The sequence below is a fragment of the Myotis lucifugus genome, unplaced genomic scaffold (assembly GCF_000147115.1).
Source record: "Myotis lucifugus unplaced genomic scaffold, Myoluc2.0 scaffold_228, whole genome shotgun sequence".
Lineage (NCBI taxonomy): Eukaryota > Metazoa > Chordata > Mammalia > Chiroptera > Vespertilionidae > Myotis > Myotis lucifugus.
In genome coordinates this window covers 1,641,165-1,667,221 of record NW_005871276.1, presented here as the reverse complement: position 1 = coordinate 1,667,221, position 26,057 = coordinate 1,641,165, and the positions used below count along the sequence as shown (strand labels likewise).

Sequence of the window (26,057 nt, the reverse complement as noted above, 5' to 3'; positions counted from 1 at the left end):
CTCCGCTGTTTGCTTCCAGAGGCAGGCCCTTGTACACTGAAGCAAGCTGCTGTGGCACAAGCACCCCTGTAAGGTGCACCAGAGGTGGGAAAGCGCCGGGTCCAACAGGCAGAGGAGACACTCGGCCCATGGAAATATAGGACTGCTTTTACCTCTAACCCTTTGTCAACACTTATTGCATGAATCAAAGTCACCGCGAATATTGGCAATCCTTATTTCGGTTCCTAAGGCACTGAGCAGGACTGACTCAAAGCTTGTAAACTACATTTCCCAGAAACCCACGGGGGCAGATGGACTGAGATCCAGCTCCGGCTGTGAAAGACTCTATTTCCCAGCATGCAGTGGGAGCGCGGGCCCACGGCTTCCAGCATCAGGGGAGGCCCCGGGGCCAGCGCAAGCTCCGCCCCACTCCGCGACGTCCCCGCTCGCCCCGCCTCCCCGCTCGCCGCCGAGCCAATGGGAAGGCCCCATACTGCAGAGTGCGCCGGGGCTGGCGCCGCAGCGGAGTTGCGAGTAGTGGAAAGCGGCGGGAAGTTCATACTGGGAAGGAGGAGACGTTTCTGCTGCTCGGGGTAGGGGTGCTGCGGCCGGCGCGGTCCGAGTTCGCGGCGCCGAGCGGGGGTCACGCAGGGGGCTGCCGGGGGCAGGGCAGGCGCGGGGTGGCCGTGACCTCGGGCGGCGCCGGGGGCTGCGGGCGGCGCGACGCGGGCGTCCCCTTCAGCCTGGTCTCCCTCAGGCCCCGCGGCGGCCCGGGCTCCCTGCACTGGCCCGGCCGACCCCCGCCCTGGCCCCCAGGCTTAGTTGCACGTTCTGGACGGCGTGTTGGCGCGGCCGGGCCGGGCCTGAGAGATGGGGTCCGTGCCCGCCCGGCCCGACGAGGTCCCTGTGCTGTCCCGGAGCTGACATTCTGGAGGGTAAACACGATAGGCGCAAGCACGGTCCTTTGCAGGCGCTGAAAAGCTCCTTTAAAGCGAGGGCAGGCGATGGTGGGGCCCGGGCGACGGGGGAAGGCGGGGCAGCTCGGAGGCCGTGACGCTGGGCTTGAGACCTGAGCGGGGACCAGGAGTCCGGGCCCTGAGGACAGCGTCCGGGCCGCCCCTCGCCTGCCCGCCTGCCCGCCTGCCCGCCTGCCCGCCTGCCCCTGGCTGCTGCGTGTCTCCCCGCAGAACTGCTGCCAGGCCCTGGAGCCCCGGGTGTGTGTGTGTGTCGGTGTGGGGGGCGGGGGGGTTCCACGGGGGGTTTGCGTAACCCTCGGACAGCTCTCCAGCCTTCTGTCTCCCGAGCCGGCGGGGCGGCACCCTTTACGGTGTTCAAGGGCAACAGGCAGTGTTTCCTACCGTCGGAATAGGTTTTGGCCCTGGTCTCAAAGCTCCTGGGACCTAGGTGACCTAGTTAATTAGCTCCGACAAACAGCACCCGAGTCTCTGGGGAGGGGGAGAGAAGGAAGGGGGGAGGGGGAGGGGGGAAGGGGAGGGGCACTAGGTTCCTGTTGAGGCCACCCAATTTTTCTGACTTCTCCTTCAAGCCAACCATTTTTGTCTGACTTTGTACTCCCCTCCCCACCTGCCTTGTTTGGGGGAACAGCTTGGAAAGACCAGTTTTGCTGGGGGGGGGGGGGTGCTTTTAGGGAGCCGCCGCGGAAGAGCATCTCTTATTATTTCCCTTTCTCCTTTTTAAAAACTTGGACTTGCCCATCTGTTGAGTCTGGAATGTGTAAGCGTAAAAAAAAAATAAATAACTTGTAGAGCAGCACTTGTTAAGAGTTCTGAATACAGGCGCCTTCCTTTTATGACATGCGGAGCACGGTCGTTTTGGGGGAGGATTCAGTCTACCATTTTCAAGCGGTTTCAGAGGGAAGCAAGGGCTCTTTGTAGGAGCCTTTTGTGCAGATTGTGCCTGTGCTGTTTGGCCGGGAGGAACTGGGATTACATTTCTGGGTAGATGAGGTTGTGTTCACCTGCTGCCTAAGAAGGGGATGTCCCCGACACGGTTGGTCGTGGCTCGCGCTGCCCTGGCTCCCACAGATGGCATCCTCTCTGCAGCTCAGCGTTGCTGACCACATTGTCTCAATACGGGAAGCAACTCAATTTCCTAACAGTAAACCTGTGTTAAGCATTACTGTCAATTTAGTGCTGGTGTCTAGTACTAGTCGTACCATGTGTATAGTGTAATGGCTTCTTACGTTCAGTGCTGCAAAAATGAAGAGAGGGTATTTGTTAAACACATGAGATAATGGAGTAACGTGTCAAGCAGAGAACCTGGCATAGAGTAAGGTAGTAAGTGCCCAGGAAACGGTTATGGTTATATGAAAAGCTTATGCTCAGTTTTATTCCTGGGTGCAAGTGTATATTTTAAAAATAACAGTAATGCATCCAAAATGTTGACAGCTCCTAAAATTAAATTTCTTGAAGAGGCCAGCTTTTATTTTTTTTAAAAGCACTAATGTGAAATAATAATATATAAGTGAATGTCCCAGATGTCTAGAAAAGAGAAAAGCTTTTTATTTTGACAACTATATTTTTTTCCTTAAAGCCATCCCTACTAAGATATAATTTACTATGAATAGATTTTGACTTGAAGAATAAAACTTATTGAAAATGAGACAGAGCTTTACAGTGTACCTTATATCAAATGAAGGTTGACTCCTGAATTTATACAAAAGTTCAAATGCTGATACCTCCATATATCAGGCGGTAAACTTAATAGGAATTAAAGTGTGTGTGTGTGTGTGTGTGTGTGTGTGTGTGTGTGGCTTTCAGGAAAATTAATCTGGATGGGTTTTGAGATTGGATTGGTAACTGAAGAGGACTGGAGAATATTGTTCAAGCTGGTCGGATATTTTACTTGCTGAGGTTATTTTTCAGAGTAAGTGGAAATGGACTCATTTGTTCACCAGATATCACATGCCTACTGTGTCAAGAATTGCTAGGTGCAGTCTATTCTTGCTATTGTAGTGTTTTGTCGAAGCAAGTTTCCTTTGTTTTAAATTAATAGACGTCATTCTTTTTTGCTTAAGTTATCTAGCATTCAGCCCACAAGAAGTCAATAAATGTGTAGGACACACTTGAAAAACTACACTATTGATAAAGTATAGCAACTATGGACTTTTTAATAAGAATGTAAGATTAATTTAGAAAGGTGATAGGATCCCAACAAAACACCTAGCTAGGTGGTATAACAAAGATGTGTTTTGCTGTTTTGAAGTAATTTCATGCACTTTCCCAGTTACTCCTGTCCATCTCTCCCAATGTTGTTGCGAATCTTTGCACTCAAACATAAGCACGTCCTATTCTTGTTCTGGGTGACATGGGGAACACTCTTAAAAAACACCTCTCTAGAGAGAGATGAGGTGTGCCTTCCTCCCTAATAGGAGTTAGAGTTTTAATACTCACCAATAAACAAATGCTAATGACAAACAACCTTTGGTAATATTCTTCAGTAAACTTACTAAGAGTTTTACTAGCCATAGCATCAGCATTGTCAGCTGGGAAAAATGCATTGTGAGTCATATTATTTATGTAGTCTTCATGTAGGTACTTGGGTTTGATGATTCTTTGCAGTAACTCCCATCTGTCCATGGGTCTTTGGCCCATAGAAAGGGAACCAGTACTCTAGGATTTGAAAATTAAGACACTGCACATTGGCAAATATTTAGGATGAATATTAAACCCATACTAAAATGCTTATCAGTAAGCCATGTACATTAAGTGGGAAGATACACTAGATGGAAATCATATAATTGCAAGGTTATTACTTTGAGATTTGGGAGTGTTCTGTCATATACTTTCAAAGCAAATTATACATTATTGGAAGGAAACATTTATCTTGTGGAGCTCAATATCTGGAACAAATGTAGTTGGTCCCACAAGGGACTAAATGAGAACTGGAAAGTTACTAGGAACGAGGGTGGCACCATCCCTCTGTTATAATTTCTTCCCATGTACTTATTTTATTTTCTTGTTGCAGACTGGCGGGCTTGCTGCCGTTTGCATGTGGGGTAGATAAGTTTGCTCTAGACCTACCTCCTGGTTTCAAGAATGCAAAAGATACCGTTATCTATCTAATTGACAGTTATGTCTAAAATTAAAAAAAAAAAATCATGAAGGTAGAAATCTAAGATAACTCTAGCTGTATTTCAGGTTAATTACTTTTCTCAAATTGTTTTTCCAAGTGACAGCTGAACAAATGTCATTGTTTGATGGTACTATGTATAAATGCATTGTGACCACATTTCACAGTGCTAAGGGTTAGAAACTATTAGACTTTTAGTCTTCATAGACTGTCTGGGAGACATAGGTGTATGCTTAACTTATTAAGAAACTACCAGACTTTCCCAGAGTATTTGTACCATTTTACAGTCCTATTATCACTGTATGAGACACAAGGTTTCCTTGAATCTTTGTCAGCATTTGGTGTTGGCGATATTTTTTGTTAACCATTATAACAGGTGTGTTGTGGTAGCTCATCATGGCTTGAATTTTATTTCCTTAATGGCTAATGATGTTGAATATCTCTTCATGTGCTTATTTGCCATCAATATCTTATTTGGTGACTTGTCTATTCATATCTTTTGCCTGTTTTGTAACTGGATTGTTTGTTTCCGTATTGTTGCATTTAGAGCGTCCTTCGTGTTTCTGAATACAAGGCCTTTGCCAGATGTACGATTTGTAAATATATTCTCTTAGTCTATGGCTTTTCTTCATTCTTTTACAGTGTCTTTTGCAGCACAAAAGTATATGTGGATTGTGTTTTTGGTGTCATGCATGTCTCAGAGCTCTTTGCCTAACCCTAATGATGGATACTGAGGACTCTGCTGAACTTTCAAACTCCTTCATATTAATTCTACTTTTAATAAGTTGTACATGTGGGAAGAAAGGAAGGTGTTTTTTTTTTTTTTTTTTTGGCTTGTTGACGTGGGTGACATTTCTTATCAGGCCTAATAAGGGTCCAAGAGGTGAGCAACTGAAAACAGGGTTGATAAATTGCTCCAAAGAGGAAATGTTAATGGAATCACTCTTATTTATGATGGCAAAGAGGAGACTTGGGGGTTATTTAATCAGTGTGTTCTGATACTGTCTATGAAGAACTATGCAGAGAATGATGATGGCCAGCTGTTCCTCAGAACCACCGAGGATTGAGTAAGGACAAACGGCTCAAACAGCGTCCTCAGTTTTAGTCTTAGGGAAGCATTTGCAGGCAATAGGGCGTTAGACACTTCATCCAGTGATCTAAACAGTCTCTAAAGGCAGAGAGGGAACCTAGATGTAGGTTAGGAGCATTACAGCAGGGGGATGTGACAGGCGACAGCCTCAGTCCTAATTCATGGTGACTGAAAAGACTCAGTTTCTTATTCTCAGCACCCATGTCACTGCTTGATTCTTTCCCCAAACAAATTATACTCTTTTTCTATCTATCTGTGGGAATTTCATTTGGTTTCTGCTTTCTTTTGTGTATTTAAACGACTATTTTGGATATAGATTAGACTTCTGTTATTTAAAAAATAGAACTTATTTAATGTCAGACAGACTACTAAATATCAGTACATTTCTACTTTTTAATTTAGAGCATGGAAAAGTGTATTATCCCATTTAAAAATTAATGATGACTTGTTGAGCAAAGGATTTTATTGCATAAGAGATTACTGCGACACGTATTTTCTGTTTGATTTAATTTTCCTTCATCTGATTCTTTTCTACCAGTCTAGATCTTTTTCCCACTGAAATGTTAAGATTGACCAAGAATGTTTCACTTATGATTGTAAGCCTTCAGTATTACCACAGAGAATTTTTTTTTTCTTCCTGTAGAAGAGCAGGCTCTTACAGTGCGATGCAAGCTGCCCATTTAAAACTATCATTGCTTGGCACCTATGCCCTAGTGACAGTTTGACCAACATGTGAGCAGGCACAGTGCCATCCTGACAGATGGGCGTGAGTGTAGGCAGCCAAGAAACCATGTATCTGCATCTCGTGTATTTGTTAAGGGCAGGATTCCCAGTCGGGGCTGTTCAAACGTCTGTCCATCCTGAGCTTTTACGCCTATAGATAAAGGGATGTCATCATTAATCTCAGCTTCTGACTGAGAGTCCGTGGTGTATAAGAGCTTTGTGGCTCTCACAGAAGTAGGCAATTGGGGACAGTCATGATAATTTCTCTCTCCTTCATCTCAGGACTACTTCAAATAATCTTCTCCCCTTTCTCCTAGCCAACTAGGTTTGCCGTGAGTACAGACCTGTTCAGACATTGTCCCCCTACGTCTAGAACATGCGTGGCTTTGTTGTCTAGAGTGCACAGCTTTGTCAGTCATTTAATAGTTATGGTTTGGACAGTGATGTATATAATTGGAGTTAGGTAGCTCTGAGTTCAGATATTGACTGATATGTGACATTAGGGCAACCTAATTTTACCATCAAATCAAGGCAAAACAGTACCTGTTTCATAGGGTAGTTGTGAGAATTAACTGTGAAATATGTACACTAGTCACTTGATATAATGTCTGGCCCACAGTCAGTGTTCAATAAATGTTTATCATCATCACTTTAACATCCCTGTTTTTCTCTGGAGAGTTACCTGAAACATAATCTTTTTTAAAAATATGTTTTTATTGATTTCAAAGAGAGGAAGGGAGAGGGAGAAGAGAGGGAGAGGGAGAGAGAGAGAGTTAGAAACATCAGTGATGAGAGAGAATCATTGATCCACTGCCTCCTGCACACCCCCCTACTGGGAATTGAGCCCGCAATCTGGGCATGTGTCCTGACCGGGAATTGAACTGGTGACCTGGTGCATGGGATGACGCTCAACCAACTGAGCCACACTGCCTGGGCCAGGGAATCTTTTTCAAAACACCCATTTTCCATCATTCTTGAAATCCACATATTAGATATTATCACATGATCTCGTCTACAATGGAATATCTCCAATGACAGGGAACTCCATCCACCTCTGGAGTTTTTCAGCCATGGACTAGTGACACCGTGTCAGTGGAGACAGAACTTCCACTTGAAACTTGCTTTGTTTCTTTGCAACTTTTGAGTCCTCTGTGGACTGTTTAGTGTTCAGATATTGCTACTGAAAGGCTATCATGGGGTTGATGATCGTACATGACCAGAGGAAGGTCATGTCAGTGTCTAGAGGCAGAGCTTCCCTTGAGGGGAGGAGGAGAGGAGTTTTAAGAAATGCCAGGCGAGCACAGTCTCTCTGGTATTGAGTGAAGTCACAGCATTTGGAGATGAGCTCCTGCATTTTCACTCTGGGCCCTTGTAATTGAGACACCGAGCTTAAACTGGACATTGCATGTGTAGTGGCTTAAATTGGTGGTATAATTTCTTCAGTGCATTTGCTTTCTCTTCTGTTTTGGGAATAAGACGCACCTCTTATCACCAGCTGTTGTTGCTTTAAAGGTGGCTCTGCCCTGGTTGCAGATTCTGCATGAGGCCTGGGCTTTTCACAGCATGTTGGCTGGGATCCCAGAGGAAGCTTCCTGAGAGTGACTTATTCTCAGAAGTCACATCACATCACTCCCACTAGACTCTCTTGGTTGAAATAGACACAAGCCTGCCTGGTTTCAAGGGTTGGAAACATAGACCTCATGTCTTTATGGGAGGTGTGTCAAAAAATTTCTGGCCATTAAAAAAAATCACCACAAATTATATACCACAATGTATTTATCCATTCTGTTGTAGTGAATGAATAGTTTCTAATTTGTAGCACTTATGAATAATGCTGCTGGAATCATTCTTGTTCATATCTTTGGGTTCACGTGTGTTCATTTTAGTATCTAAGAGTACAGTTGCTGGCATGTATGTGTATCTTTAGCTTTAATAGAGAGATACTGCCAGTTTTCCAGAGTCGTCATACCAGCTATGACCAGCAAAAGTGTCCGAGTCTCAGCTCCTCTGCATCCGTGCCTCCACTTGGTACTGTTGGTTAAACATTAAATATTTTACAACCTTTCATTCTGTGATTGTGTGGAAGATCTCAGTGTGGCTTTAATTTGCATTTTGCTGATAACTAGTGATTTGAGCATCTTTTCATATACTGGTTAGCCATTTGGATAGCCTATGTTATGAAGTGCTTGTCAAATCTTCCCTCCCCCCTTTAAAAAATCCTCACCCAATGACATGCTTTAATTGATTTTAGAGTGAGAGGAAGTGGGGAGAAGAGAGAAACATCCATTGGCTGCCTTCGTACGCGCAGAATGCACCATATGCACCCCCACCAGGGATGGAACCCACAATCTAGGCATGTGCCCTGACTGGGAATCAACCCATGACTTTTTGGTCTGCAGATGATGCCCAGCTTGCTGAGCCACACCCACACAGGCCAAGGCTTCCCATTTGCTAACAAATTGGGTTATCTCTTTCCTTATTGAAATGTTGGTTTTTTTATACATATGTATAATATGTCTCTTTATTTTATACTAGAGGCCCAGTGCACGAAATTCATGCACGGGTAGGGTCCCTAGTGGCTACTGGCTTCCAGCTAGGCACTCCCTCCCTTCCCCTGGCCAGCCCCGCCCCCTGGTCGAACTCTGGGACAACTTCCAGTCGAGGGGACAATTTGCATACTATGCTTTTATTATATAGGATAGATACAAATGTTTTACACATGGTTCTTCCCTTGCACTTTTTCATTTAACTATATCTTGGAGACCATTCCATATGTATAGAAGGGACCTGGAATATCTTGTGCTAGAAAGCAAGGAAAATACCTGAGACTTTTGGGGTCATGTACAAGGACACAGTAGCCAACTTGAAGGACTTCTGTTGCCTAGTGCAAAGGAAGAGAGAAGGGAGCAGCCCTGGTGTTCAGACGCTGGCATGGCCATGATAGACCATGTTGTTCTCCAGTTGAACATAAATAGCCCCAGCTACTGCAGACAAGGTTCCTCCGAGTGCATGATAAAGTGAGACAAAGCTTGAGGAAAACCAAGGTCGCTGGGCCACCCACCAGGTACTTGGCTAAAATGAGTGACTGCTGCTTCCTTACCAATTACAGCTTCATCTTCCTTCTAGTGTCCCTTCCCTTAGAAAAGGTTTCTTGAGATACCCAAACATAAAATAACCCCCCTTTCTGACAGCATCCAACTTAGAGAAAGCCCTCCTTCCCTAGATCCTCCCCACATTACCCAACTGGCTCATATCCTATAGTCGATTCTCTTACTGAGCTGTACCACTGGTCCCTATGGTGTTTGTTCTCCTAACTTGTGTAACTACAGATGTGTTCTCGGTGGTCTTTGGTTGAAGGGCTTTGACACCAGAGATAGGACAATTTGAGCAACACCAACAAATTACAGGGGAACAGGTTAAGTGACAATATAGGGACACAGCAAAATTCAAAACGTAGGAAATTTTACAGAACAGATGACTAGGGGAGGAAAAAAATAAAGGAGATGGGTGGCATTTGTTGATTAAAAAGATTCAAAGTGCCCAGTCGGCATGGCTCGGGTTGAGGGTTGACCTATGAACCAGGAGGTTATGGTTCAATTTCCGGGCAGGGCTCATGCCTGGGTTGCTGGCTCGATCCCCAGTGTGGGGCGTGCAGGAGGCAGCTGATCAATGATTCTCTCATCATTGATGTTTCTATTTCTCCCTCTTCCATCCTCTCTGAAATAAATAAAAATATTTAAAAAATATATTTAAAAAAATAAAAAGATTCAAAGACACATCAGCCAGATGCAGTGACTAAAAATCAACTATAAGAAGACATTTTTTGAGACAATTAAGATTTGAACATATTTTATTAGATATTAAGGAATTATTATTAATTTTGTTAGGGGTGACAGTAATATATGGTGGTTACATTTTTTAAAAGTACCTGTTAGAAGTGTTTACGCTACATATGAAATGATGTGATATCTGGGGTTTGGTTGTAGACTGGGGTTTACAGAAGAAACAGATGGCCATGTGTTGATTGCTAATTGTTGAAACTAGGTGATGCGTACATGGGAGTTTATTATTATATCATTTGCCCACTTTATTATATATTTAAAAACTCCTCTAATAAGAATTTTTAAAAAGCAATTTGTATTTCTTTTTCTATGAGTTTGCCTCTCCATGTCACGTTTCATTTTTCTTTTGTCTTTTTCCTTATAATGAAGGATTTTTAAGTACTAAGAAAATTAGCCTCTTGTCATATTTTGTAGATTTTTTTTTATTTTTGAGTTTGTTTATAGTATTTTTTATCTGGAGAATTTTTATTTTGTCAAATTTAGCAATTTTCCTAATGTCTTGAGTGTTTTATTTTGTGTGTTGCTTAGAAAAACCTTGTCTCAGATTCTGAAAAGTTTTTATGTTTTCATCAAGGATTTTTTAATGACTGCAGTACCCTTCTGATAATACTTTGGTTACTTGGTAATCCTGATTTCCTTTTAAGTAGTTAGAAATATTCTCCCTTTGAGCCTGCTGTAAGAATATATAAGGAGAAATGTTTCTCAGTAGTTATCTCATATAGACTTAATAGTGAACACCCAGGGAAATAATTGCAAAAAAAAGTTTGGTAGGTAATTTTGCCCCCAAATGGGAGAACTAATGGGAAATCTATCATTTACAAAACTGTCAAACTATGCTAAATGTTATGTAAGAATATTAACAATATAGTGCAGAATTTGTGATTTTAGGAAGTGTTCGCTCTACATAAAGAAGCATTCTTTTCAGCTTTTTCCTTTTAGGGCCTATGAGGAGACCAGTGCCACTTCCCTTTGAATTCTGCATGTGTCTCTGTCCGTCTGTCTGTCTGTCTCTTTCTTTTGTAGATGCATTTTATTTCTTCTTTCGCATTGTATAGCTTCCTCCAAACCATCAACCACCAGGGTATCTGATGAGAAAAGAGTGAGGATTGCAGTAATTTTTTAGGATGCAGGTTGGTTGGTTCCCCAGCATCTGTAAGAAGAAGAAATGTTTGCATGTTTTCACAGACTCAAGTCAAAGGATAATGTGGTGATGATCTCGTCTTGGTTAGATAATGCTTTCAGACGCAGGTAGGCTGCTCTCCTGAGGCTGTGGGAAAACATGTTTAACTGCACAGAGCTTGGGGGAAGGGCGTTTTAATGAGGCTTTTTCACATCAGGGAGGGAGTGCACGATGGCTCAGGAACTGCCTGCTGAGGTCCACATCGTTCGACTGCTCCCCTCTTGCCGTACATGTATGATCCCTCTTGCCGTACATGTATGATCCCTCTTGCCATACATGTATGATGCTTTGCATAGGCAGAGCAGGAAGTTCCTAGTTTTTAAAATCGGGGGGGAAGGGGGGGGGGGCAGGGATCAATGAAGCAGTGTCTGCTTCATGGTTGGTTCCTGGAGACTTGTTAGGACTCCAGGGGTGGATCAGCCACTCACTGCATCAAAACTCAGAAAGAGAAGTGAACGGACCCTTCCATTTGGGGAAGTGGTGGCAGTGAGCAATCTGGGCTTGTGTTGGAAATGGTACCACAGTCCGTGTTCTCCCTTAAGACTAATTCTGCGGTTAGTGTTCCTCTTTCAGATATCACTTAAAGGAATGAGAGTTGAGGATGTATATTTGATACTGTATTTTAAAATTTTATTCACTAGACCAAAAATTTAATGTAACATTAATCACTTTCCTAATACAAGTGAAAATAATCATGGCTAGGAAGAAATGTTTCTTCTCTGAAGATACTTCCTTTTTCAGAGTTAGAAGCGAGTGTCTTCACCTAGTTCTTTCCCTCTTAGGTGTGAAAATAACTCGTGTGGCAGTTGCTACAAAGATTGTGTCATAGTTTGAGTTTAGCTTAATGTTTTTCCAGAATAAATTTATGGATTTATAGGATCTTATTTCAGGAGGTTCACTTCTATATTCTTATGGTTTGTTTTGTTACTCTTATTTTAAAGTTACTCAAGGTACCATATAACATGAATGTCTTTCATTGGCATGGTTCTGAGTGAAACCAGAGGTCTGGTTGGATGCCCCTAACAGGAACTCACAGTTCACCTTCCAGTGTCTCAGGTTTTATGTTAAACTAGAGGCCCGGTGCACAAATTTGTGCATGGGTGGGATCCCTTGGAGTGGCCTGCAGAGATTGGGCCCCAGCTCGCGCCCCCAGCCCCACAGTCCCTCAGCCCCGCAGCCCTGCCTGACACCCTGCCTTGGCCTGGTGCCGCCCTCTTACCTGCTCCACCATCCCGCCTGTGGGCGCGATCCATCAGGGCCAGGCTCCCCACCCGGCTGCTTCTGTATCTGGGAGCTAGGTGGCGACCCTGGACCCCACCACTGTTGTTGGTTGCACCTGCCTTGACCTGGCGCTGCCTGCTCACCTACTCCACCATCCCAACACAGTCCTGCTCTCACTGGGGCCCATAGGGGCCAGCGGTGCCTCCACTGCCGCCTGCTGCCAGTGCCTCATCGCCGATGCCTGCCGTGTTCTGCTCTGCTCCCTGGTGGTCAGTGCACATCATAGCGAGTGGTCGAACTTCCGGTCTCCCTGTCGAACGACTGCCCGAGGGGACAATTTGCATATTAGGCTTTTATTATGTAGGAGGATGGTGTTGGTAATAAGTATATTTTTTATTCTTGTGGCTATCCTTATTGTTCTGCCTCAACTGTAGGATTTGTGTGGACAAAATGAAGTAAATATGTGAAGACCCTTTATATTATTGGGAAGTGGCTATGATTCAGTATTTTATTTTTCAGATGATCTCTTAGCACTAATCAAATGCATTGATTAACTTCTGATTAGCTGGCTCATTTGTAAGAGAATTGTCTTTAGATGTATTGCTTTCAAATTGTTCCTGATGTAATTTAGCAAAATAGGTGCTGAAGTTCTTTGTTGACTGATTGTCTCCTGTTTGATTTTATTCTTTAACTTACTGTAGTTTGGCAGGAAGCCATTTACACCAAACTATGTAATTACTTCTTAATCCCAGATAAGTTTGAAATACAAATGAGGATTTGGGCTTGGGATGCAGTAGGATGAGGAAAGGGCAATTTTTTTGGTGACTTCTCTTGTGTCACTCATTCACTAATTTATATATTTTCCCAACTTCTAAAATGAACTGGAGGTGGCTTTTATTAAAATTATCTAATCCAGTAGAGTTGTAGGTAATAGAGCCGTTATTTTTGATTGAAGGACTTAATGAAGAAAGGCAGATGCACCAGAACCTAGATCAGTGGTCCAGTCTGCACCTCAGCCCCTGTGCAGCACTGAAGCATCCAGACACGGGGCCCTTGGGGAGTAGGGCCTTATTTCACGTTCCGCTGGGGATTATGATGGACAGCCATGGCCGAGAAGCACTGCCGCAGATGATGGGTAGGCATGTAAGGGAGTTTATTCGTCTGCTCTGCACTTTGTGGCACTGATTGAAAAAGAGAAAACAGGAGTTTCATAGCTCTTAATATCTTAAAAATTTACATCACTGGAAGAGGCACTTTTTCCCCACCATGAAACTAACAGAGTTTGATGTTGTAGATGTCTGCAACTGCTCACTGTCTTTAACAAATAGTTTTATCAAGGGCTCGGAAACATCCTTTACCTGAAGGGCTTTTTATCGATCCTTGTGTGAGGTTGACAGTGTAATATGAAATCATAACTGTGTGATGGCGTTTCTGTATGAAGCTAGTCAGCTTCCTGAGTCCAAATGTTGCATTTCATTCATGTTTGTATTTCCAGCCCCTCACACAGTTTTGGCACATATTTCAGAGGTGTTTTATAAATGCTTTTGGAATAAATGAGTTCAAATGTTTAGTTTCCTGGTGAACTACATTGCCATAAAGATAGAGCTGAGGAAATCTAGAGTAAAAATGATTAGCATGTTTCCTGGACCATCTGTCACTAATATCAATTGTTTCTACTTTGGCACTGAAGACTTGTTTTTTTTTTGGTGGGGGGGAGCGTAGCTTGTGTAAAGTTAAAAGAATAAAAGAAAAGCTCGTAAGTTTATTCTGTAACTCTCTGTTTAGTGGTTAAAAGGAGTGGCTACATCCAAAGATAGACTTCAGGTACTCAAAGAAAAAAAAAGTAACTTTTTGCTGTTTATTTTTACACAGTTTTTGAATTCCTACCAAGTGCAATGTATTGTAAGATAGTTCTCTTTTCAGGGAGCTTATAAATTTACAGGGAACATTTATCAAATGCAATAGGAGGTAAGAACACTGCTGAAACCAGAGGTCCTATCTGACTGAGAAAGAGAGATATTTGGGTGTGGAAAAGATTTCAGTAAATGTAGATGTTGGAGGGCAAGAAACAGCTTTATACTGTGAAGAGTGGAGATAAGACTATGTTGGTACCATGTTAACGGAATGGTGAATACTCCAATGGTGCAAAAGTATCCTTGAATCAGTGTGGCTACATAGTTTAAAGGCATCAGAGAAGCTTATGACTTTCAAGAAAACTTCATGAAAATCTATGACCCACTCAGAGGAACTTATGTGCATACCTATCGTAGGGAAAATGCATGACTAGGCATCCAGCGTGTAATAAGCTTTATACAGCATTGTCATCTTCCAGTTTGGTTGTGAGGAATTCATAGAGCTCATTAAGTGTCAGTAGAATTGTTTGAATCATTCAAACATTTATCTTCAGCAGAAGATTAAAAAAGAAATTGTTCCAAATTTGAATCCAGGACTTGAAAAATGCCAGTTGTCTAAATACAGTACCGTATTGTGATAAATATAGCTATGGAATATTTTAAAAATCTCTTCACAAAACTTTATTTTAATATTCATAGCAGAATATTTTTGGAAACGTTATCTGAAAAAGAACCATTTTATTATCAGAGCTGACTATTAATTAGGGTATTGTTTCGGATATAAAAGTTGATCTGCCACTGAATTTCTATTTGAATATGTATAGTTCCAAGCTTGCTTTGTGTATTTAATAACTTTACCACCATAATTACTCTGTTTACAATTAGATTTTGGTGAATATGCTAATATGGACTATACCAGTGAGTGGTTCCAGCAAAGGGCGGTATTGATTTGCATTTGGATGTGCTTTTCACTTGCATCTGAATTTCATTTCAGTGGGAAAAGAGGTGGTTGGATTATGTAGTGGATTATATGTGATGGTAAACTTTTTCTTTGCAACATCTCTGTTGAATTGGCTATCATAATAGTGGATTTTCTTTGCTCCAGGTGGGCAGAAATTACGCGGAAAGATTTAATTTGGTTGAGGTTTGTGCTCTCCGATGTATTGTTTAATAGAAATCTTAAAGCTGGTCATTGGTTTATTATTAGAAGAAGCCTATAATGTACTAATGCAGTTGTTTAATTCAAATTAACATTTTAAGCTCTTTAGAGAATTCACTGACTTACTGAAGCAAATGCTATGGTTCTGTTATATATCATAGTTTTTGAGCAGGAACTTCTGGTTTCAAATAATTCTACTTTCTTCTTTTCACAAATCACCTGAAAAGGAATAAGTAGATTGAGAAACACAGATTTCCTGTTCTCAAAAACTAGGAGACTTCTGTCACCCTGAACCAGACAATAAGAGGGGCTGCCAAATACAATGAAGGTCAGAGAGGGGCATGGGAGGCTGCTGCAAAGGGACATCAGGTCTGAGACGCAGATCTCAGACAAAGCTGGCAGAGTAGTGTTCTCCAAAGTCAGTGGCACAACCTGAGTGGCCTCGCCAATCAGCTGAAAGAAGAGGAATGCATGGGTGTTGGCAGGAGAGGGGCTGGAGGCAAGGTTATGGTGTGATGAAAATGTTCTCGGAGTCCTGATCCCAGGTAGTTGTTGCTCAGGTGTATATACATGTGTAAAATTTACCAGTCTTGTGCACACTTTCAGTTTATTGCCTCTCAACTGCAAATTCACCTTTCTTTGCTCTGTTTGTGATACTTGCGTTAGATACTATAAACATTTTTTTTTTCTTTTCCAGCAGTGTTAGGTTTTGTCACTAGAGGATGAGGGAGGGACACTTGCAAGGCATAGTGAGAAAGGGACTTCCTTTTTACATTCCTTGCAGTGCTGATTTTGCAGTGCTGATTTGGTGGTACTTTTTTTTTTTTTTTTTTTTTTTTTTTTTGGTCTGGGAAGCTCATTATTTTGCCTTCAATTTTAAATGATAGCCTTGCTGGATAGAGTAGTCCTGGATTCAGGTCCTTGCTTTTCATTACTTTGAATACTTCATGCCAGTCCCTTCTGGCCTGAAGTGTTTCTGTTCAGAAATCAGCTGACAGTCTCATGGGAAGTCCCTGTGGATAACGTTCTGTCTCTCTGTTGCTGCCTTTCTTTGTCTTTAATGTTTGCCGTTTTAATTATGAGGTGTCTTAGTTTGGGTCTCTTTGGGTTCATCTTGATTGGGACTCTCGGTGCTTCCTGAACTTGTGTGACTTTTTCAACTTCACCAGGTTAGGAAAGTTTTGTCATTATTTTTTAAAACAGGTTCTTTATTTCTTGCTCACTTTCTTCTTTCTGGTTCCCTATGATGCAGATGTTGTTACGTGTCATGTTGTCCCAAAGTTTCCTTAAGGTATCCTCATTATTTTCATGTGTTTTTGCTGTCCTAATTGTTTTTTTCCCCCTTGTCTTCTAAATCACTGATTTGAAACTCTGCTTCATCCAGTCTACTTTTAATTCCTTTCAGTATATTCTTGACTAGAGGCCTGGTGCACAAAATTCGTGCAAGAGTAGGCCTTCCTTCCCCCAGCTGCTGGCACCGGCTTCCCTCTGGCACCCAGGACCCAGGCTTCCCTCCGGCCGCTGGCAGGCACCCGGGACCCAGGCTTCCCTTGCAGCCCCAGCTTCGTCCAGAAGGTTGTCTGGAAGGACATTCGGTCTAATTAGCATATTATGTTTTTATTATTATAGATGTTATGGTATTCTTCAATATTCTTATTCATGGTTTCTATTTCCTTGTTCGTGCTGTTGTGTTCCTAAGTTTCTTGTAATTCTTACTCAGTTCCAAACCATGACTTTGAACTTGTTATCTGATAAATTGCTTGCCTCCATTTCATTTAGCTCTTTTTCTGGCGATTCCTCCTGAGTTTCATTTGGGGCTTGTTTCTTTGTTTCCCTATTTTGGGTGCCTCTTTCTGTTTGCTTCTATGTATTAGATAGCTCTGCTATGATTCCTATTCTTCGTTTGGTGGCCTTATGTAGTAGGTGCCCTGTGGGCCCAGTGCTGCAGTCTTCTTGATCTCGAGAGCCGGATGCTGTAGGAATGTCCCTTGTGTGGGTTATGCGGACCCTCCTGTTGTAATTGGGTCTTGATTGCTGTTGGCCTGTTCATGTGTCGGATTGACACTCAGGGTGGCTGACTGTGAGGCTCAACTTTGACCACGTCGAATAAGTTGTTGTACAGGTGCCGACAGAACAAAACAAGACAAAGCAAAACGAAAAACAAAACAAAAAATCATTACCACCACCAACAACAACAAAAAGAATAAGGAAAAGAAAGAAAGAAATAAAAGACAAAAGAAAAAAGAATAAAAGAAGAAAAAATATGAAAGGAAAGAAGAAGAAAAAAGATTAGGAAAAGAAAACCAAGAGAAAAAGTATAAAAACAGAAAAGAAATAGGATAGAAAGGAAAGAGAAATATGAAATATTAAGGAAAAAAGAAGGGAAAAAAGAAAACAATAGCAAAAAAGAATAACAATAAAAGAAAAAAGTAAAAAAATAAAAAGAAAAGAAAAAAGTGAAGCTTGTTGAATCCTGTTCCGATGCTGGTGAAAGCTGCCATTTGTTTTAAAGGTTCCTGGCCTCCCGGCTACCTGTCTGCACCTATAAGTGACCCACAGTCTGTGGCTGCCTCTGCTCAGCTTGCTGCACTGGGAAAAACCTCAATGACTTCTTCACATTCATGTGGAATGGACCGAATTGTCAGGGAGGTTTTCACCAAGGCAGCAAGTTAGTTTCAGATACTCATTAATAAATATATTTTTCTTCTTTTTTGTTTGCAGAGAAGCTGGTAATTTAGGACCTACATTGAACAACTTCATATGAACTTTGTACTTAGTTTACTTGCACTGGTATAAGGTCTTGAACACTGTGGGTCTCTTGAAGGGGGAGGGGGCTGGATAATCTGGAAAAAGGTGGAATCCTACTTTATATCTTAAACCAGTGGTTCTCCACCTTCCTAACGCCGCGGCCCTTTAATACAGCTCCTCATGTTGTGGTGACCCCCAACCATAAAATTATTTTTGTTGCTACTTCATAACTAATTTTGCTACTGTTATGAATCGTCATGTAAATATCTGATATGCAGGATGTATTTTCATTGTTACAAATTGAACATAATTAAAGCATAGTGATTAATCACAAAAACAATATGTAATTATATATGTGTTTTCCGATGGTCTTAGGCGACCCCTGTGAAAGGGTTGTTCGACCCCCAAAGGGGTCGCGACCCACAGGTTGAGAACCACTGTCTTAAATCCTTGTAAGTGTAGACAGATCAGAATTTTACCAGCAAAATATGAAACCATAAGACAACTAAAAGAAAACATGGGAGATACTTGAAAAAAGTAATTTGACTGGGTGAGGTCTAAGGATGATGTATAATCCAAAAGCTCAAAATTAGCAATATCGAAAGACAATTAATTTGGGAAGGATATTTGCAATACAGAGAGGGTAATTTTAAAAATATAATGAAAACAAAATGCTACCGGTAGTTCACAGGAAATGAATTACAGCTTTTACTTGGGGTGGGGTGGGGGTGGGGGGTCTTTTCTTTCTTCCTTTTTTTGTTTGTGTGATTGGATAAGCTTATGGAATATGAAAAGATTTCTAGTTTTGATCCCTTGATGATTGTTAATTATAAGAACAGTAATTTTTTAATGTTATAGCCAAAACTACCAATACAGAAAACCTTATCAAACAAATATAGACTTAATGAATTATAAGGTACTTTTATAATTACCACCCACATCAAGAAATAGAACTTTGCCAGCTATGTCCCTCATCCTACTCACAACTTTCTTATGCTTTTCCAGTGTAACTTCTATCTTTTATGGTAGTCGTTTCCTTTTCTATATAGAAATTATCACTCAAATGTGCATCCCTAAACACTGTAGCTTAGATTTGCCTGATTTAATTTTGTTTTGCATGTTATTTTTAAGCCTTTTAAAATGTAGGTTTTTTTTTTTTTTCTGCATCTCTTCTCTTTTTCCTTTAGTGAAGAAATGGGATTCTGTGTATTGTAAGATTTCCACAGTTAGGGTTGTGCAGATTGCTTTTCTGTGTTACAGTTTATCATGTTGTTCTGTTCTCTTCATAGCTTGTGAATTGGTAGGCTTGATCAGATTCAGGGTTTATTTTTTATTTATTTTTAATTTATTTTTTTGGCAAGATTGCTTCATGGGTAGCGTTGTGTTCTTTTATCAGGAGGCATATAATGCCTGGATATCTGTTATATTTTGATGCTTGTAGCTGTCAAGGCTCAATGTGTAGATCCATTAATTCATTAGGAGGGAGGAATGGTGTTAACTTAAACCATTCTTAGTCATTTATTAGCGGAAATTTTTCTGTGAAAAGAAATTTCTCATCTTCTGTGGGTTACCCAGTGGTACAATTTATATTTATCACTTTTCAAAATTGAGTGGTTTTCTATTATCCTTTAGAGGTGACCGCTTAGGGTTTCTTACTGTTATAAACTCCTGGATTTACCCATTTTATATGTCTTCAGCCATTGTGGTGTTATCTTTACTGACGCAGATTGGCCCATCTTTGGTCAGTGGGAACATCTTTCAAGCTGACTCCTTAGACGTATTTGACGTAACGCTAGTAGTTTTTGATAGCTTCCTTGACGTCTAGAAACTACAGGTGTTCCAAGTCTATCTTGTGCATGTACAGCTTCAAACCTGGAGTCAGTCCTTTCTTCATCTGGTTTCTTTTAATAAGAATTGGTATTCCAAGAATACAATTTATGTACCAGGGATGCTCATTTGCTACTGGGTTTGTTTCCAAGCTTTTTTGTGAATGGGGTTAGGAAATACAAAGGGGTGTGTGTATGGTTTTTGTAAAAGATAAGATACCTTCTGAATTAAGAATATTTCCAAATACACAGCATTTCAACCTTACTTTTTGGTCTTTCATCTGTATTCTTTCTTCCATTTTTGAATCCTGATTTTTAAGGATCCAAAGGGATGATAGAATTCAAATATCACATAATTACTCATTTGCATTATTCCACATTTGTGCATACAATAGCCTTAGTTAACAAAAGCAAGTATCACCACAATATGATTACTGGATAATTACTTTTTTGCATATGTTCTCTTGATTTTTCATAGTTGTACTATATCTGAATTGTCAGACATATAGCCATTATGTATTCTATTCTTTCCTTTATTGCCTTTGTTGGTTCTACAAGTAAATATCTGTTTACTGCTCACTGTCAGTTCTTCCGTTAGTCATTTTGGATATGTGATGCTTGTTCTCTAGTAAGTTCTGACTCCCTTTTTCCATTTTGATAACACTTTGAAGTCTTTATAGTTGAAATTTAACTGAGTATAAAATCTTTGGCTTATGTTTTCTATCTTCAAGTCTTAAATACGTTACTTTTTTCCCCCTGGCATAAAGTGTTGCTGTCAGTGATGACAATCTGATTTTATTTTTCATATAAAATATCCTTTTTTTTTTGGCCTGGGTGCTCAGAGAATATTTTCTTTTACTATTAAGTTCAGTAATTTTATTAAGTTGTGTTTTAGTGTTGGTTATCCTGGGTTGAATTTTGTTAAGTGTGTGGTGTGACCTTTCATTTTGATCTTTATTTTTTTTTAAGTACAGAAAAATCGTTCCCTTTCCCCTTGTGTTAATTGTCTTGTGTTTTCAATCTCTGTACTGTGCTCTTACCACATTGGTATTGACCTTTATAAACTTACTGCATTATGATAAAGTGTGCATACTAATTGGATGCACCTTTCCCCTCACCTTCATAGAGCATATTTTTGTGTGTTAAATAGCATTTTTAGTTATAGATATTAGATCACTGAAACTTTAAACTAAATATTCTCTTGAAAGTAATTGCATAGGTTTTTTTTTTGTTGTTGTTGTTAATCCTCACCTGAGGATATTTTCCCATTGTTTTTTAGGGAGAGTGGAAGGGAGAGGAAGAGACAGAGAAATATTGATGTGAGAGAAATACATCAATTGGTTGCCTCCTGCACTAGCCCTGTCCAGGGCCAGGGCCGGGGAGGAGTCTGCAACCAAGGTACGTGCCCTTGACTAGAATTGAACCCTGGAATCTTTGGTCTGCAGGCTGACACTCTATCCACTGAGCCAAACCGGCCAGGGTGCATAGCACATTTTATTTATTGTTTTCTCTCCAAAATTAAGAGATAATCCAAGAGGATTATAAATTAGAACAGATGTCCTTTAAATTTTAGAGTTAGTAAGAATTTGAATAGTACCTGTATTGCACAGAAGCTTTCCTTAGTGGGAAATGTTTTGAACACTTCTGGGATTATAATTCTCAGTGTTGCTTTGTTTTATATTTTAGTGAAAATGCCTCGTGTAAAAGCAGCTCAAGCTGGAAGACAGGGCCCTGCAAAGAGACGTCTTGCAGAACAATTTGCAGCTGGGGAGGTAATCACCGACTTGGCAAAAAAGGAATGGAAACTAGGATTACCCATTGGCCAAGGTGGCTTTGGTTGTATATATCTTGGTAGGTGTATGACCACTTCTAATGAATTGTCAAGCCAAAGATTTATGTGCTTCATATCAAAATAGTTTCTCAATTTGAGCTGTTAGAGGATATTTCTAATAAACTACAGTCAATATATGATTAGGCAAAAATGCATCTCTGTCAGGAGTGGAAGAGAAGATGGTTGATTTAGTCACAGTAGAAAGAGTATAAAGTATCTGTAATATTGTCATTAGTGAGCACCATGGCTTTGGATTTTTAAGGTATTCCATATAATCTTAACTTTTTTGAGATGCAAAGAAATTGATGTACATTTTTCCCCCTACCTCCACCCAATTAGGATTTACTCCCTCTGTTTTGGTTTAATTTGGCAATTTTCAGATCTTAACCATTGTAGGTTTTTATTTTCTTCCTATACAACCTTAATAAGTTGTAATTATGGAATTAGGAGAATGATCTAGAAATTCATGTTAGTCCTGATTTAATGTACTATATTTAGCATACTTACCTTGAAATTTGGGGGGACCTACTGTGGAACCCTGAGATTCTGTAGGTTAACTAAATTGTTGATTTAAAAAATATTTTACCTGACTACTTCTAAAGTTGTCTGCTTCATCAAGAATATTATAGTGATACAACACACTTCATGTTTGCTTTTGATATTTCTCTCTAACGTTTCTGTGTTCTTATTCCACCTCTAATCTCGATTCAGCTAGTCCATCATTTAATTATTTAATTTCTGCCTGGAGGTTTATAAAATGTTGCTCTTAGTAGTGGAACCCCTTTTCTCTTTGAAGGAATATCTTTCTTAGAATACTAATTTTGTAGTGTAGATTAGCATCACATGGAAACCTGTTTGAACTGCCAGTTCTCAGGTTCCACCCAGACTTGCCAATCAGAAACTAGAGGGCCCATGCATGCTGAAGCTCGAGAGCCCCTGACAGAGAAACGAGCAGCTGTATCTCCTCCAGGACCCACGGGCTGCAGTGGGTTAGCCGGTCTCTAGGGGTATGGTCATGAAACAGCTTAAAAGCCACTGCTTTACTATCTATACTAATAATCTATACTAATAAAAGGATAATATGCTAAATAGGGTGGACATCTGGACATCTGTCCGGACAAAGCCACAGCGGCTGCAAGGCCCGGGGGTCACGGCAGCCATGAGCCCTGGCGGCTGTGAGGCCCAGGGCTCATGGTAGCTGTGGGCTCAGGCAGCTGGGGGCTAAGGCAGCTGTGGGCTCAGGCAGCCGCCGCGGCTAGCAGTGGCAGCAGCAGCGGGGTTATGGGGGCAGCGCCTTCCCCTGATCAGCCCGGTTGCCTCCTGTAGAGCAGGAGCGGGGAGTGGGCCTAAGCCATCAGTAGGACATCCCCTGAGGGCTCCTGGATTGTGAGAGGGGGCAGGCCTGGCTGAGGGACTGCCCCCTCCCCCCAGTGTACAAATTTTCATGCACCGGGCCTCTAGTATTTCATAAATATGATTCCTCTAGGTCAGTGGGAAATAGGTGTTGATTCTTTAGTTTTGTTCAGAGCCAAACCCATTACAGTGAACTAGGTTATCTCTGATTTAACGTGAAAATCCTTGTAAACCATGAAAGGTTAGAAGCTTTTTTAGTCAGGTATATATTGTTTGACCTTGTAACTTAGAGATGGTAGATTATTAGGCCGTCTCTCGGCAGAATGTGTGGGTTAGGACATCCCATAGTAGGAATGGGAACTTGTCTTTAACAAGCTGCTTCTTAATTTTGCATTAGTTACTTTACTTTTGTAACCTTTGGCAAATAGGGAACTTGCTTTTGCGTGTGTGCTAGCTATTTTGTTCATATTTGTATTTATCACCAGAAAATGCCATTTAATAGTATTTTTTGTATTTGATGGTTTGAAAGATTTCTGTGACAAAACGTCACTGCTATAAGCCTGGATTGATAACTCTGGAGAAGGGTTTGCCTTAATGCTGCCTCCAGCTTACCTCTCCATAACTGCCCTACCGAAGATCATCAGCAGTTTCTGCTCATGAGTTAAACAAGTTGCTTTTGCATCTTCTTTGGGTGTTTTCTGCAGGACTTGATACTGTTTATCTTTTACAAATAGAAATTGCTTCCATCGTCTTCATGACAACGTACCTTCCCCTCTGGCCTTCCTCCTCCCTCTCAATGTGCTTAGTCATCTTCCATCTTTCCTTCTTCGGCTCACCTTTCTTTTTTTAATGTTTTTTTCTTTTTCTTTTTATTGATTTCAGAGAGGAAGGGAGAGGAGGAGAGAGAGAAACATCAATGATGAGAGAAAATCATTGATCGGCTGCCTCCTGCACACTCCCTACTGGGGATAGAGCCTGCAACCCAAGCATGTGCCCTTGGCTGGAATTGAACCTGGGGCTCTTCAGTCCGCAAGCCAACGCTCTATCCACTGAGCCAAAGCGGCTAGGGCTGTGGCTCACCTTTCTTCTGCATATTCTGTCTGAGGGATGTCCTCCAGTCTCCCGGCTTCTCTGACTGTCTCTTTACTGTTGATTACCAAATCAGAGTCTGATCTTGCCAGTCCTCTTCTCAAAAGCTTTTCTCTATAGCCTAGGACTTGACCCCGACAGTGCAGGCCCATCGCCAGTGGCCTACAAAGGGACCTGATGTCCCACAGGAGAGGATTATCCACATGAATAACACCCCTCGAGGCAGACATTCTCAAGTGTTCCTTCACTAACACCCCTAGTACCTCATCTAGTTCTGTCACTTTACCTGAGTGACTCCTCAGATCCCTTCATTTCTCTCTACCTTTGCTGCCACTACCTTATTAGTGGAGGTCATTTCCATGTCTCGTCTGGATTCTCACTGTAGCAATGAATCCTCTGCTCAGTCTTGTCCCCTTGCATCTCCTTGTTCACATTGGGGCTTAAGTGACCCAGACTGCTAATCAGATCATAGGACCTTCCATTTAAACGTTTTTTAATGTCTCCCTGGTGCCCTTAGGATAAATGACAAAGTTTTGGAATGGCATACAAGACCCTTCATACAGTCTGGTTCCAAAGTAACTTTCTTCATCCCTTTTATCCCCCAAAGCTATGCTTCAGCTATAATGTTGCCTTTTGCCTCTTGGTTTTTGTATGTGATGCTTCTTTTGTTTAGATTTTCCAAAGCTGAGTTTAGGGTAGGCGTTGTCTTTTTATGGCCCCCCTGTGTCCTGTGTTCATCCTGTCATAGTGCATCCATGCTGTGTTGAAATTACTTTTCTTCCTTCCAGAATAAACATAAGCTTTCTGTTGTTTTGTTAATCCTCACCTGAGGATATTTTTTTCCATTGTTTTTTTTTTTTTTTGAGAGAGTAGTGGGATGAGGGGGAGAGATATCAATGTGAGAGAGACACATGGATTGGTGGGGATTAAACCTGCAACCCAGGTACATGCCCTTGACCCAGGAATTGCACCCACGATTCTTTTGTGGGTGGGATGGTGCTCTAACCACGTAGCACACCACCCAGGGTTAAACGTGCTTCTTGACGATGGACAGCTCTTATGGTGTTCTTAGTGCCTGGCATATTTTGCAGTACATATTGTTGGAGTGAATTATTGAGCTTCTTCTTTTTTTTTTTTTTAAAGATATTTTTATTGATTTCAGAGAGGAAGGGAGAGGGATATAGAGAGAGAAACATCAATGATGAGAGAGAATCACCGATTGGCTGCCTCCTGCACGCCCGCTACTGGGGACCGAGCTCACAACCCAGGCATGTGCCCCTGACTGGAATCGAACCCAGGACCCTTCAGTCCGCAGGCCGATGCTCTATCCACTGAGCCAAAGCAGCCAGGGCTTATTGAGCTTCTTTTCCCCTTTTTCTTCATTTGAATTATACGGTATTATTAGTATACTAGCCTCATTTTAATATTTTGTATACTAACTGCTAAAATCTGACTGTGCTTTATTACTAATTCAGTATTTAAGCGACGTTCCTTGGCTATTCCTTCTACTCATTAGCCAATTTTATGACTTTGTGTTTCTTCTTTAGACTGAAGTATTCTTGCTGCTTCCCAGCTGGTTGGAGTTTCTTGATTTCACCTTGCCTGTCCCTCCTATCTCTTCACCTGCTGATGTGAGAATGTCTTAGGGTTCAGTCCTAGGATTTCTTCTTTCCTCTCTACACTCATTTCCTGGGGAGCTCTTCCAGCTTCATGGGCTTGGAGTGAGTAGATTGATGAATTAGGTTGATGACTCATTTATTTTTAACTTGCATCACTCTTCTGAAACTAAGACTTGTACAGGGTGGAGCCAAAGTAGGTTTACAATGAGTATGTGAAACAGAGTTTATTCTTGTATTATCATTTATTAATTATTGTATTATTTTCATACAAGCAGGGTAAACCTACTGTTACCCTACCCCGTATACCCACTGCCTGTTTAACATCTGACCTTGGATATTTAATAAGCATCTCAAACTGAGACACCCCACCGCACCAGGTCTCCTGTGGTCTTCTCTGTCTTAGGAAGTAGCAGCTTCCTCTTCCCAGTTGCTCAGGCCAAAAGCCAGGAGTT

General features: G+C 41.4%; 1 protein-coding gene across 2 annotated transcripts in view; it reads left to right on the top strand.

Moving 5' to 3' along the window:
- Window positions 1–471: 471 nt before the first annotated feature.
- Window positions 472–26,057, top strand: part of VRK1 (vaccinia related kinase 1) — a 58,829-nt gene continuing 33,243 nt past the window's right edge. Inside the window, exons 1-2 of one of the 2 annotated variants that reach the window (XM_006098281.3) lie at window positions 472–572; window positions 21,400–21,564. In XM_006098281.3, coding sequence (XP_006098343.1) covers window positions 21,405–21,564 — 160 coding nt within the window. In that variant the 5' untranslated portion in view covers window positions 472–572; window positions 21,400–21,404. Of the gene's footprint in view, window positions 573–840; window positions 915–21,399; window positions 21,565–26,057 lie in introns of those variants that run through there. The other variant, XM_023762020.1, reaches the window with a different exon arrangement.